The following is a 14,725-nucleotide window of genomic DNA, read 5'->3' as shown; positions in this document are numbered from 1 at the left end:
GAGTGTACATATAAATAATATTTCCATTCCATTATTTCCTCTACTTTTTTGCCACATATATCCTCCTCAACTTTCACCTCATACTTACTTTGCAACTCTATAAAGCTACAGTCAAAAAGGTTTATAAAATATAAATGATAATTGACTGGCTGATCTCCCACTCAATATTATTCTCTTGTGCTACTCCTTTTCACTGCATTGTAAATATTCTGCATTTAAAAAACAACAACAACAACAATCATTTAAAGAAAGCCACACCAAAGTTCTTATCCAGTGGACAAATTCATGATAAACAAACCATATTTTAAAATAAAATAAATTCCCCCCTCGCCCTGCGGATGGTCTCTATCTTTCAAGCTCAGGTCTTCTACCAGAGTCCTGGCATGTAGAGGAAGAGGCTGCTATGAAAGCTGCAACCACCAAGTATCCTGAGACTGTACACTAAGCTGAAGGAGGCCCGACACTATTGAGTTGTAGTATCACAGTCCAGGATGAGACAACGAATATCTACGAGTACGTGAGGAGGATGACCACGACCGACTACTTGCTCGGGCATACATGGAACGCCATAACCAAGTGGCCGGCATAGTATACAGAAACATCTGTGCCGAATTTGGCCTGGAAGTCCCAAGGTCAAAATGGGAGATACTAGTAATACTAGTCACAGGGTTCACTATTATACTACTGGGAATGAGTAGAGACACACAAAGAACTGATCTAAAATGAGCAGAAATCCATGTATTAAAACCAAAAGAACACTCTGTGATTTGCATTATCTGTTTTTCTGATATAATTTCGTTTCATCTGCATCTGTTCCAGGCTTTTTCATGTTGGCCAGAGTTGATGGCTGAACATGCTGAGAAGTTTCTGTCTCTGTACAGAGCCGACATGGAGGCAGCTCTTCAGGTCCAGTCGATCGATTCCTGGAATAGCTTCCCACTATTTCAGCTCTTCAACAATTTTCTACGAACAGACCGTAGGTCTTGTTTTTTCTGAACACATTTTTTAAGGCCTTCTCTAAAGCTCAGGACTGCTTTGAGCTGATTGCTAAAGCTCATTACAGGAAATGATGTCAAATGCCTGTTTTCCACCAAGCAGTGCTGCTGCCAGACCTGTTCTGCCTTGGTACACTAAGGGAACCAGCCCACATTTCAACAAGTTCCAAAAGTAGTGGTGGTGGCAGATAGAATGTGTGAGCAGCACCTAGTAATCATTGGTAAATGTATCTAAAGCAACCAACAAAGCATGATGCTTCTCTGTTGTACTTCATTTGCTTTTTTCATATTGGCACTTAGTTCCCTCTTCACAACAAACTTAGTTCTGCATGTTAAATAAGGGTTGTTTTGCACTGTGACTTGTGCAAAGCTACTCTAGCAGCATCTAAGAGCAAACAAGTAGAACAAGACATGAGAGGAACAGATCCAGTTTAATAATACTTTCTAATTTTTTTGCTTTGTCAAGATTCCTAAAGAATAAGTTGCAGCTAATGGGCAGTTTATTAATACCCAAGTTCTGTGAATGTAGGTTTCATGTCAAAGTCCCAACAATGGAAAAAGAAAACTCCCTAAAAGGGGAACCTGGAGAATTCAAATTATGACAAACATAAATGTTGCACTTTTATTCCTGAGATTTTGTTAACATTTTCTACCGCAATGAACTGCACTTCACTGTAAATATTGAATTCTCTTCCTTGATAAACTTTATTTCACTGTAAATATTTCATTTGACTGCTGGAGAAAAAATCTAATTGGCTCATTGTGTTTCTCCTTTCAAACCCTCCCTCAGCTGTGGGGCTTTGTCTTCAAGCCAGCAGAGATTTGGCAAGATGCAATATTTAACATGGTCGATGCCAAAATACCTCAAATACAGTAACAGACAGGCAGGCAGATAGACAGCCCAAGGGCGGTGTTGAGAATAAAGACTCAGTGTTTCATTATGCATAGAAACCACAAATCTCTTTTCTGTGGCTCATATCTTGCATTCTTTCTAATTACCATCTTCTGTTTGTACCATAATTATTCCAAGTGTCACAACATTAGCCAACTTCATTTGGAGTGGAACGAGGCAATAGAAAAAGATGAAACAGAGTATGAGCGAAATCATAGTTTTCACTGTTTGCACAAATGAGGTTTTCCTTCTGATAATTATGCTTGAAGTGAGAGGTAAGGGATTGGTTTGATTAGTTTTAGTCCCAATCACTGAAAACGCTGCAGCTCACAAACAAAAGGGGGAAAAAAAGATTTGATGGACAAGAGCGTTTATTTATGAATCGCTTTCTCAAAGCTTCACAAAAATATAATATGTACAGTCATTGTTTTTAATCATTCACATTGTTTTTTTGGACAACAAATCCTCTGCAATACTCACTGGTCGGCTGATTTCTAAGTATTTTCTTCAGCGTGTGTATTATCTCTCGGTTGCAGATTATTTAAATGCTCACTTGATTGTCATATGTGACAAGCTTTCGTGAGGGAGGTGGATTTTACTCTCTAGTGGGCAAAAAGGCTAGTGTTCATCATGATGGAGCAGAGTGAGAGGAATTAAAACTAATGAAGTCCTGGGAGACCAGCTTGCTTGCTTCTCACCAACACCTTATCTTTGTCTCTCCTCACTGTGGACTGTCGACTGTCTGCAGGGATTTATCTGTCTTTCCAAAACCCACCATTACAGTTTGAATGGGGGATAATGGAGTGATAATAGGAACACCTGTGGACACAGTGACATTTGATAAAAGACGTGTAGACCTTCTAGGGTATAAATTTGAATTTAGTGAAGCTTTTTAATTTAAACTTTTAGAATTTATCAGATAGATATTAATTTGGGTAAAATGTCTGTATCAGCTTGTCCAATTAGGAAATGTCACATAAGAAAACAAAAACTCTTAACGTAAAGTTGCAGCCACACTATTGGCTAAAATATCCCAATGCAAACAACTCTCCCAGTCTCCATATGAAGACTGGATGTGGCTGCTGTAACACCAGAAAAGCAATGCATGAATGGACTCCATTTGTCATATTACAATGGTTGGGTAATAAGTTCTACGCTTTTAAACAAGTAGTAATTTAGGTGTCGCTAAAGCTTACACTGAAATTTAAGTGAAGTTAATAAAGGGCAAGAATGAAAAATAGTAGCATACTGTGTGTGAGAGAGAACAATATCAGAAGTAAAATCCATCACGTTTCTGATATCTGAAGTAATAATCTCAACCATAAACAGTCTTAGCTTACATTTTTGTGGATTTTTTTTAATGTTTATTTGTTTGTTTTTATCCCAGAAAACTTGTATTTGACTATTGAATAAGCTTTAATCATTTCTGTTTGGTCTTATTCCTTACTTTAATCCAGAAGAGCACATTTTCAGTCGTGAGGACTGGAAACCTGCTAAAAAGCTAAAAACTATTTTGAAGTTTGAAATGAGACTTTGCGGGCTCAATCCATCTAATGACTGTTAATGTGAACAGAAAGTCCACATGGTTATAACATTTTTCTCATCCCCCCCCAAACAGCTCACTTGTGCAATGGGATGTTCCACAAACACCTCCAAGACCTGTACATCCCACTGGTGGTACGATACATTGATCTAATGGAGTTGGCCATTGCTCAATCAATCCACCGCAGCTTCCAGAAGGAAACCTGGCAGCCTGTCAAGTAAGGCTCACCCAAGTAATCAGTCATTATGCTTATAAGCATAAAACACTCCTTGAGTTCCTTCTTTATTATGCAAAAGTTTATATTCCTACTGAGCTTTTTACATGAAAAGTGAATATCTTTAATATTTCACTAATACATTAACATGCCCTTTGTCTCGCCAGGTGTTCATGAAATTTTGCTTCTTTGCTACAAATGTGTTTTGTTCTTTACAGTGTTTTAAAGTTGACATGCATTCAGTCTTGCAAATGTTCTCTTGAACCTCTGACCTTCTGCAAACAGTGGTGTTGGAGTATTTGTGCAGATCCAAAAACCTGTTGATAGGCAACTTTTTTACAATGTTTAAAACTAAAAGTGTTTTTTTTTTTCAGCCAGAAATTTGGATTTTACTTTTGAGACACGGACTTCTAAATGTGTATTTAGCATCAACTTCATATTTAAATTCTAGGCTGTTATTTCTCTGTGGATTCATGATTCTCAAGTCCGGTGATCTACAAATTCCTTTCTGTATACCTAGTTTGTGAAATTCATGTTATATTAGCCATTATATATAAAGAGTATAAACATGAGATGGTTCCTCCATACTGTGATTACTTCTTTGAATTATTGTTAAACAGTTTACACTTTAATCATAGCAAATTTAAAAGCTTTAGAATGGCATTTAAAGTAAAAGCAAAGGAGTGAGAACACGTAAATTTGCCTGGGAGGAACTGTGGCAAAGAAAACAGCTTGAACAGAAGCCTCTGTTTTCTCTCCCATTCATCCGTCCATGAAAACATGGACAAGTGATCTTTATCTGAGTTCTGCTTTTGCTCTATATGATATTTTTTCTTCAGTTTTCCTATGAAAGAAGAAGTATTGCCATTTTACTTGTTTGCTATCAGCAATAATGATTGTTGATGTGTCATCATCGAAACTAAATAATAAGCTAGGATGGAAGTGAACACAAACAGCAAGGACACACTGCCCTCTTTGACAAAAAGCATCTGTAGTGAAAGAAAATGGCATAAATAGAAGTGAGCAGTGACTCCTCTTTATTGTTCTTTGATTTCATCAGGTGTTGCAGACAAAACAAGTAGCTGTTATTCTGGTAGTTTTTCCTTTGTATTTGTGCTGCGGAAAAGGACGCCTACTTTTACACTCAGTGTTTCTTCTTTCTCTCTTCATCTATTATATCCTTTTGACATTTTCTTTTTTTGCCGTTGATGAACCTTGCACTTACTCTGACCTTGCAGATCATTAACAGACAATCTAGAAAGCTTTCTTCTGCATAAAGTAGCCAGCCTTCCCCCTTAAGCTTCTGCAGATACCAATCTTCTTTGCAACTGCCTGGTTGGGGTCGCTGTATGGCAACACGTATGTATGATGGGCAGTGATGGGAATAACGGCGTTACTTTTTTCAGTAATGAGTAATCTAACTAATTACTATTCCTATCGTTACAACGCCGTTACAGTTACTAACAAGAAAACGCGGTCCGTTACTATTTTTCAACAAACAGACGGTTGAAGCTGTGTTCAGCTTACCGCATTTTATATCAGTTGCACAGAAGTAGCTGACTACATAAGTAGGGCTGTTCGATATAACGGTATATATCAGATGACGATATAAAAACGTCTATCATTCATTTTACGCTATCGTTTGTTTCGTGGTGTCGCAAAATAAACTCTTTACGGCAATATTTTTTCATCGTTTTGATGGTCACTGTAGTGGCTATATTAATTTCTTAAAGTTCTCTCTTTCTCTTATATTTTATATAACCACACTATGGACGGACAAGCGCCTGTTTTTATGCGTTGTCGTTAGCAACAACGACGGTAACACCATCGCTTGTCCGCTTGTTTATGTTCCACATAAACCTTTCACAATAAAGCTCAAGATCCTGTTGAGACTTTTTCAAAATAAACTGAATCACGTGAAAGAGCAGATTATTTACGGATGAGAATTAAAAAAGAGCCGCCAGGTGCTAATAAATAAACCTTAGACTCAAACGTTAGAACAGGCTGTTCCCCGCAGCACGCCGTGTAATAAATGCTCACAAAGAAAACGGCGCCCGTTACAACTTATGTCTAAAAATGTATAGTTTCATACATTGGTTAAAACACTCGACTCCAGCTACATGACGCGCAGCTGGAAACACTTCCCGCAAGTCGAGATTCACAGGATTTACAGAAAATGTTACATTTTTGTGATTTATATTGTTATCGGGACGATAGAATTCTTATAGCGGGATATGAGATTTTGGTCATATCGCACAGCCCTATACGTAAGTAATCTGGACGCTACAGCTTTAAGCAGCTGTGCGCGCTCCCGCGGACATAATCACGATCACTGTCTAGCACAACACCTGGAGCTAAGGGGGCAAAACAATCGCATGAGTGCTGCTGTTTGACTGAGGAAGAATAAAGTAGTCGTGGTAAGCCAATCACTTGACCACTTAAAGACAAAGCAACAAGGTGATATACCAGTTTTAAAATTGTGTTGATAGGCCACGTAAAGCCAGAGTCATGATAAACAATATATACGCAGCGCTTTTTCCTCAATAGTTTCGTCATGTTTACTGTCTAAGGACAGCGCTAGCAAGCACTCTCTGCTTATGCCCCCCCCCCCCAAAAAAAAACAAAAAACAAAAAACAAGTTTTAGGAGTGAGAGAGAAAGACAGCAGAGAGAGAGAGAGAGCGAGTTTTGAGATGTGAGAGATTTGTGACGTTTAGCGTGTTTGGAGTGTGTAGTTAATGTGTTGTCTTGTGTAGTTAGTGTGTAGTGTTGTGGATAGTTTTGTGTTGTGTGTCAGAACAATGAGGCGACTGCTGTCTCCAGGTAGAAAAAGGAGTGAAACACCTGCTGCTGTCAGACCTGCAGGTATCAGGCTGTGATGTTCTCCTTTATAGTGGACAGAAATTATGTTTTTGGAGTGGCACAAATAATTTGTGGCATCTTATTGAATGCAGAACCGCTGATTGTTCTGTAAATAGTTTGGTTATTTAAAAAATCAAGGTAAAAGGTAACTGGATGCAAATAACTTTGTTTGCAAAACTTGTGCGTATGATTATAAAATTGACCATTTATATTTGCATTTAAAGTTATGAAATATGATTCAATAAACATGTTTGTGGTTGTTACAGTAAAAAATAATTTTTCTACTCTGATTTTATGTTTTTTGTCTGATTTTAGATCAATTGTCTTAGTACAGTATGTCAAAATGAAAACATGACTGTAAATTCAGACACGGGAGGTTGTGCTGAAAAGAATGATACCAAACAAGGCAAAGTAAATCGTTTTTAAAGGTAAAATGTGGAGGGAAAATCAAAAGTAGTTAAAAATGGCCAATTATACCCTGGACCCCAGAGGGTTAAACGTTTTTTTTTTTTTAAAGTAATGCAATAGTTACTTTTCAAGTAATTACTTTTAGAATATTGTAACTCAGTTACTTTTTTGAAGAAGTAACTAGTAACTATAATTAATTACTTTTTCAAAGTAACTTGCCCAACACTGATGATGGGTGGATGGGGATCTCAGAGGCTCTGGACTAGTGGTGTGCATAAGTTCTGAATTATCCAAAACTTGCTATCCATCCATTCTCTTCCTCTTAAAAGCCGTGGGGTGTACTCCATGGACAGGTCGACATTCTGTCACAGGACTTGAATTGTGAGCTGTCTGCTTTGTCTATTGCTTTGCTGAATGCTAGCATGTAATAATGCTGCTGTTTAACACAGCCAATCAACATGCTAGTAAATTCTAAATGGAGATGGTACAGAAGGTCCACGTTAAATGCTCCACTGTCTAATTTTAATTTAACACACCAAGATAGCTGATGGTTTATTTTATCGTTTGTGTCAGAAAGCTGTGTTTTAAAGGTTTTAAAATTTAGAAAGTCGCTTAACGTTCTTTTTTGTTTTTAGCAATATTTTGATAACAAGCTGAAAGCTAATAGTAACATGCTCATGTTGGAGCCTGACATCATTACGCTAAAGCAATAGAAGGCTGACTGTAGACTGTGACCAGAAAAGTGGAGCAACTGCAGCGTCCCAAACCTACATTCTGTCCAATGACCAACAGAGAGTAGCCATGTGACAAGACACACAGGTGTTCTTTCTCCTCAGAGACACAAAAACTTTGCCATTTACTCCTCGTCTCAGAGAGTGAACTTTAGAAGTATGTACTTTTCTTTCTTGTCTGAATGAGCTGGGCTCAGCATGAGTGTGAGGTTTTTGGTTTCAGATAAAAGTCTGTCCCTCAGAGAGATTACAGTGATATAGCTAAAGGTCCCTCATGTGTGTCGAGTCTTTATGCTTTGCACTGTGCATGCCTCAGTGTTTTAAGTATCAGCGTAATAACAACACAAACCTTCAATTTTCTGCTGCAGCCTGCAAGGAACGAATCTACGTGATGTAGATTAAGAAAAAAGATTATGTGAGAAAACCTGTATGCTTCTCTTTACCTCAAAAATGTTTTTAATAGTGATTATGTGGCAAAATATGCAGAAAATCAACATGATTGTCCTGATTTTACAGTTTGGATTATATTTGTTCTCCAGTTGGCATTTTATTAGAAATATACTTTAAATTTTTTTCAACATACAGAATATGAGGACTATCTTTAAAGTAGCTGTCTCTATAACCTTTGGCCATTCACTGCAAAAAAAAATAAAAAATCAAGCCATGACTTGCATTATATATGCACTACATGCCTGACTTAAAAAGAGGGGGACTACAAGTAATTTCATCTGAAAAACTCGTGGTGATTATGTCCATCATTTATGATTTGAAAAGTGATGCAGCTGCTAAGCTTAGAAAAACAATGAAGTGCAACTTATAATCCCTAAATAGAAGTGAATGATTTGTCCATTATTTTATCTAATTTACCTCCAGATAAAAATCCGTTATTGACAATGATTCTTTTTAAAATAAACAAATTTCCCTTCAAATGTGGCCTGGAAATAGTGGTTTAATTGAATAAAAGAGGCAAATGTTCACCTTAATTGCAGATACTACATTCTCTTTCTTTTATGTATATTATGGACTGAATGTGTTTGACTGTTTTGTTACACATAAGATGATGTTTAAGCTTCAGCATGAGCACTAGAAAATGATGAATTAAGACTGTAGTTGTACTGTAGGTTCACCTTCATCTGTGAAATTGCATGTCTAGTCTAGTTTTCTTTAATTATTGCAAAGTATTTGTGTGTGTCTGTCTGTAGAGTCTGCATTAGAGCTGACATTATTGGTGGACATATTGCATGGTGGGGGGGTCTCAAAATACGGGTTGAGGGTGTGTTTCTTAAAAAGGCTCCTCATTCTTACTCCCCCAGTTTTTCCCACAACATAGACCACAATTTTCCTCTAGCTCACTTTACTTGGCCCTCCCCTATCCGTAAAAAAAGAGAAACTAAAAAGCTGGCACTTCATTAATGAGCACAGACTGGTGAGTGGGATTGTTCTGTTCCCCAGGGAGTATGGCAGAGCACAGTCAGAGACGAGCACCACTAATTAGACATGAGGGGGATAACCACTGAGCATTTAATTGCACTACGGACTCGGCCCAAAGCATGTATTCCTGTGTGCCACTTGTTAAGGTAACAGTCTTTTAAAGGCGAAGTGAGAAAAGTGAGGTTGTGAGAGGTGGTCGTTTTAACCCCCATCACCTTTGTTCCCTCTGCTCCTCCATCCTCCACCCTCCCCACTCCAGTCATTCTAGCTGGGCACTGAACACTTCCATGTCAGTAAGCATTTACCATGTGTTGCTGTGCAACCTGTGCACAGGGGAGAATGTCGGGAAGTGTCCGCCTGTCTCTGTTTCAGCCTGGCAGTGTGTTGAAACTGAACAGATCAACACACAAACTAGCAGAACCTATTAAAGAACCACAACAGATGCAGAATACCCAGAGATGCTAAGCTCTTATGATACATGTTACATGAGATATGCATACATGATATCATATATCATATGATATACAGTGGTCCCTTGTTTATCGCGGGAGTTGCGTTCTAAAAATAACCCGCAATAGGAGAAATCTGCGAAGTAGCCAACTTTATTTTTTCAATTATTATAGATGTTTTAAAGCTATTAAACCCCACACTACACACTTTATACACTTTTCTCAGACAGGCATGAACATTTTCACACTTTTCTCTCCTGTTTAAACACTGTCAAAGTTCAAACCTTCGTAGAAAAAGAAGTCCAGTATTATAGAATGAAACCAAAGGGTTTCATTCTATAATACTTTGAAGGTGCAAAGGTGCCTCTGACGGTGCAAAACGTTTCGTCGACATTGTTGTGTTTGTTGGGGAGAAAACTTACAAACATACAGTGCAGCACTTCAGAGTCACACTGCTAGCGATAGAAGATTTATGTAAAGATGACAAACTGAACGCATTCTGTACTGTACAGGAGACACGGCACAAGATTGATTGACAATAGTCTACAGCCAATCAGGATGCAGAACACAATGTGCTGTAAGAAAAAAAAGCATGCAAAATTGCTCAAAAAAAAAAAATAAGTGAAACAGCAAGGCTGCGAAAGGTGAACTGCGTTATAGCAAGTATAATACAAAAGTATTATTCCACAGGATTTAATATGATGTCGGCCCACCCTTTGCAGTTATAATGGCTTAAACTCTTCTGGGGAGGCCATCCACAGGGTTTAGGAGAGTGTTTATGGGAATTTTTGAGCATTCTTCCAGTAGCACATTTTTGGGCCGGCTCACAGTCGACATTCTAATTCATCCCAAAGGTGTTCTTTCAGGTTAAAGCCAAGCCAGTCAGATTTTTCTACATCAAACACACTCACCTGTGTCTTTATGGACCTTGCTTTGTCCACTTGTCCTGTTGTATTAAGAATTAAGTAAGTATTAAGGTAGCTGCATGCTTATCTGTTTTAAGGTCTCACACACACACACACACACACACACACACACACACTAGATGCAATGGGGAACTGCAGGCTTAGGTAATTCTTATGAAATTGCCTAACAAATAAAAATAACTTTTTAAGCAGTTAACTATACCAGGCCATCCAAGAAAGTTGTACTTTGGTTTTTGGTTAGATTTAAATATTTAATCAGTTACCGCTATTTAGCCAGTATATGTGTTTCCTCTCAAATAATAATTCAGGCTCTAGAGAAAAAAAGAGCGAGTGAGAGAACCAAAAAAAAAATACACACACTGAGTCTTAAAAGTGTCTAGAAAGCACAGTTTACTCTACTAGACTCATTTACAAATAAAGTGTTGTTCTTCAGCATATAAATAACTATTAGTACGTTATGAGTACAATAACATTTCTTTTTTAAAAGTAATGATAAAATAAAAATACAGTCAAGTTAAGAATGACCATCAACAGGAAATGTGGATCACTGAAATTAAGTTTGCGGATGTAAAACATGTATTTCATTAAAGTTGTTTATCTGGTACATTATGCTGAAAATAATTTATTCCAGTAATCGTTGTTAAGTTGGCTTTCAGACTATCCACTGAGATCACTGAGATATCCACTTCATGCTCTGTTCATAGTCTCCTGCACTTCATACACCTTTCTCTAAATACAGTACTACAGAGTTGTTAAAACAAAAGTGAATTATAAAAGAACCTGTTGGGCCAGTGGAAAACTTACAAGATTGCTAGAGCTTGTATTCATTGTCGTTGGAGTCCATTTCAGTTATTAACCCCCCTCAATCTTACACGCAGCAATGGTTCAGCCACCTCAGAGGATTTGTTCTGGAAGCTGAACACTCTACAAATGTTTGTGATGGACCTTCACTGGCCAGAACCAGAGTTTGCAAAGCATCTGGAGCAAAGACTCAAACTGATGGCCAGCGACATGATGGAGGCCTGCGTCAAAAGGTCAGACTGCACAAACACCTTTTATTGCTTCATAGGAAATAGATAAACATGTTGCATGATAGGACCTACTTAGACATAAGCTATATCACCAGAATATTCACTCATCTGCCTTCATATGCATATGATTTTGAGTGACATCCTAATTCATAAGGTTTAATATGACATTGACCCACCCTTTGCAGTTATAACAACTTCAACTCTTCTAGGAAGAGTTTCCACAAGGTTTAACAATATGTTTACGGGAATTTTTGACCATTCTTCCAGAAGTACATTTGTGAGGTACTTGACCATCAACAGGAATGGCTCCTGAAAGCGACCCATTCTTTCACAATTTTTTGTAGAGACAGTCTGAATGCCTAGGTGCTTAATTTTATACACCTGTGACCATGGAAGTCATTAGCACACCTGAATTCAATGATTTAGATGGGTGACTGAATACTTTGGGTAATATAATGTATATGGAAAACATAATATCAGATATTAAAGATCAGATTTAATTTAGGAGGATGTTGTCAGACAACATGAAGTCACAAACAGATGTGTTATTCTCAGTGGAAAAAGATGGGGAATTTGATGGAACTTCGAAAAAGAAAACTCATGATGGCTACATCCATCACTTTGCAAAAACGTTCAACTACTTCACAAAAGTGAAATTTATGATCTTTAAAGGGACATGAACCATGCAATTTAAAAAGAAGTTTGATTTACATTTAGTTTTTTCTGTCATTTTGTCTTATTTTTCCCTGCACATAACTCGACTGTTGGCAGTGATATATTTTTTTTTCAATACTTATTTATTGTAACTCACTGGGCTCTAAGCAAGTGAGCAATATGGCGAGAGGCTACTGCACAATCCTGGTTTCACACCCTGAGCCATCTCTTGCATAAATGTAAAATAAATATTTCATATGTTGTCAGTATATAGTGGTTTGACTGCCATTAATTAATGCTCAATCGTATTTATCATCAACCATTATCTCTTAATGGGCTGTGTACGACAGATCTTCAAGCGGGCAATAATTAAACCATTACTAAAAAATCCATCAGTTGACCCAGCTGTCTTATTAAAGGCCAATCACCAGCCTTTTTTTTTTTTTGAAATTTTTGAAAGATTAGTCGTAAAATGGTTACTGAACATCTGCAGAGGAATGGCTTATTTGAAGAGTTTCAGTCAGGTTTCACAACTCATCAGAATACAGAAACCAAGTTAGTGAAGGTTATAAATGATCTTTTTATGTGGTTTGAATCATATCTATCTAATTTCTTCCTGTTAAAAGGGAGTTTTTCTTTTCCACTGTTGCCAAGTGCTTGCTCATAGGGGGTCATGATTGTTGGGGTTTTCTCTGTATTATTGTAGGGTCTTTATTTTACAATATAAAGCACTTTGAGGCAACTGTTGTTGTGATTTGGCGCTGTATAAATACAATTGAAATGAATTGAATTGTCTTGATGCATTCTCAATCATCCAGGAAAATAAATCTCCAAAAGTTGATTCTGTTCATCTGGACGTAGCGTTTTCTGGGAGAAACGTTTCGTCACTCATCCAAGTGACTTCTTCAGTCTCAGCTGACTGCATGTTTCCCCAATCTTATAAACAGTACATTTGCATAATGACTGAAACCAGCCCACTGAAGGAACAATGGGCTGTGAGGCCAGTTCCTTAATCATAATTATGCAAATTCTCATGACCATTGATCAACAACCACTGACCAAAACCCACTGATCAAAGACCACTGATCAATGGCCATGAGTACCATTCACAGAGAGTTGGGGAATGGCTGCAATCACAGCATTGTAAGATGGCAAAAGATGTACCCTTAGGCCCCCTCCTCGATTCAGAAATGGCCTCCTTGACTCCACGCTCAAACCAGTGTTCTTCCCTGTCCAGGATGTGTACATCCTCATCCTTGAAAGAGTGTCCACTAGCCTGTAGGTGTAAATAGACTGCAGAGTCCTGGCCTGACGAGGTAGCTCTTCTGTGTTGTGCCATCCGCTTCGCCAGAGGTTGTTTGGTTTCCCCGATGAAACCAACCAGCGAGACCAACCAACGCACAAAGCTTGTGCGTCAGTATGAGCAGACAGCACGTAAGATGGCGGACTACAGGAACCACCTGAGATTCAGCCTCAGATGCAGACAAAACAGGATTACTCCTAAAAGTCTGCAAATGAGCTCTTCAGTTAAAGGCTTCCGGGCAACAAAAATCCTCCAGAAGGCACAGCATCAGTTACTTAATGAACGGGTGAGGCAAACAAACTTTACCATCGACATGCTAAAATCTCAAGAGGAGCGGATCCGACAGAGACTGACAACGCTTTTAGATGAGAATACTCTTAAAAAGGTGTTTGACTTTACTGAGAAGGCTCGTCTAGGTCAGCACAAGAAGTCTAAGACCAGGCAACAAAGGAAGTTTGACTTACTTGTTGTACGTCAGAAACCACCACAAAATACGGAGAGTGTCCTCAGTGGCCAAAAGAGACAAGGATGCGACACGGAGGATGTGGACAAGTGGGTGAAGAATCTGTCTGACAGACAGCTCACCCAAACAGAGAAAAACATCCTTGCTAAAGGGTTGAATTTTGCTGTCACACCGAGACAAATCCCGCTAATGGAGCTGATCACAGCCACAGAAACAGCAATTCATAACAACAATATTGCAGAAGTGGAAGCAGAGCAACTACGGACAAAAGTTTCGGCCTGTCTCAGCAATGCAAAGCCCCCAGCATCCAACATCACCATGGAGGAGAGGAAGGCACTCACATCACTTAGTGATGACAACAACATTATCATCCTTCCGGCAGACAAGGGTAGGTGCACAGTATTGCTAAACCAGAAAGACTATCATGAGAAGATTTTGTCACTACTCAGTGATGAAAATACTTATGAGCCCCTGAAACGAGACCCAGGAAGTGGCTACAGGAAGAGGGTGATAGACTGTCTGAAGCAGTTAGAACAAGACAAGGCTATTGACCGGACCTCATACCACAGGCTATACCCAGGGGAATCTACACCAAGTCTGTATGGTTTACCGAAAATACATAAACAGGTTGCACCTTTAAGACCAATTGTCTGTATTATCAACACGGTCACCTATAACATCTCCAAGTTTCTGGCTTCGATCCTCAACCCGCTGGCTCTGAACACCACATCCAGAACACCCTGGATTTTGTTGAGAAGGTGAGATGTCATTATGGAGGCAGATGAAACCTTGGTCTTGTACGACGTTACATCTCTCTTCACTTG

At 38.5% G+C, this 14,725-nt stretch overlaps 1 protein-coding gene across 2 annotated transcripts in view; it reads left to right on the top strand.

Annotated features, from left to right (window-relative positions):
* Positions 1 to 14,725, top strand: part of cadps2 (Ca++-dependent secretion activator 2) — a 180,617-nt gene that overhangs the window by 127,801 nt on the left and 38,091 nt on the right. For both annotated transcript variants that reach the window (XR_014800732.1, XM_084934412.1), the window contains exons 18-20: positions 820 to 976; positions 3,506 to 3,647; positions 11,329 to 11,484. Coding sequence is in view for 1 of the 2 variants with exons in the window: in XM_084934412.1 (XP_084790538.1) it covers positions 820 to 976; positions 3,506 to 3,647; positions 11,329 to 11,484 (455 nt within the window). In the remaining variant the exon portion in view is untranslated. The remainder of the gene's footprint in view (positions 1 to 819; positions 977 to 3,505; positions 3,648 to 11,328; positions 11,485 to 14,725) is intronic.

Source organism: Perissodus microlepis, chromosome 7 (assembly GCF_051167445.1).
Source record: "Perissodus microlepis isolate ML-2025 ecotype Zambia chromosome 7, ASM5116744v1, whole genome shotgun sequence".
Taxonomy (NCBI): domain Eukaryota; kingdom Metazoa; phylum Chordata; class Actinopteri; order Cichliformes; family Cichlidae; genus Perissodus; species Perissodus microlepis.
The sequence above is the reverse complement of the archived record's forward strand: the minus strand, read 5'-3'. Positions and strand labels throughout refer to the sequence as shown.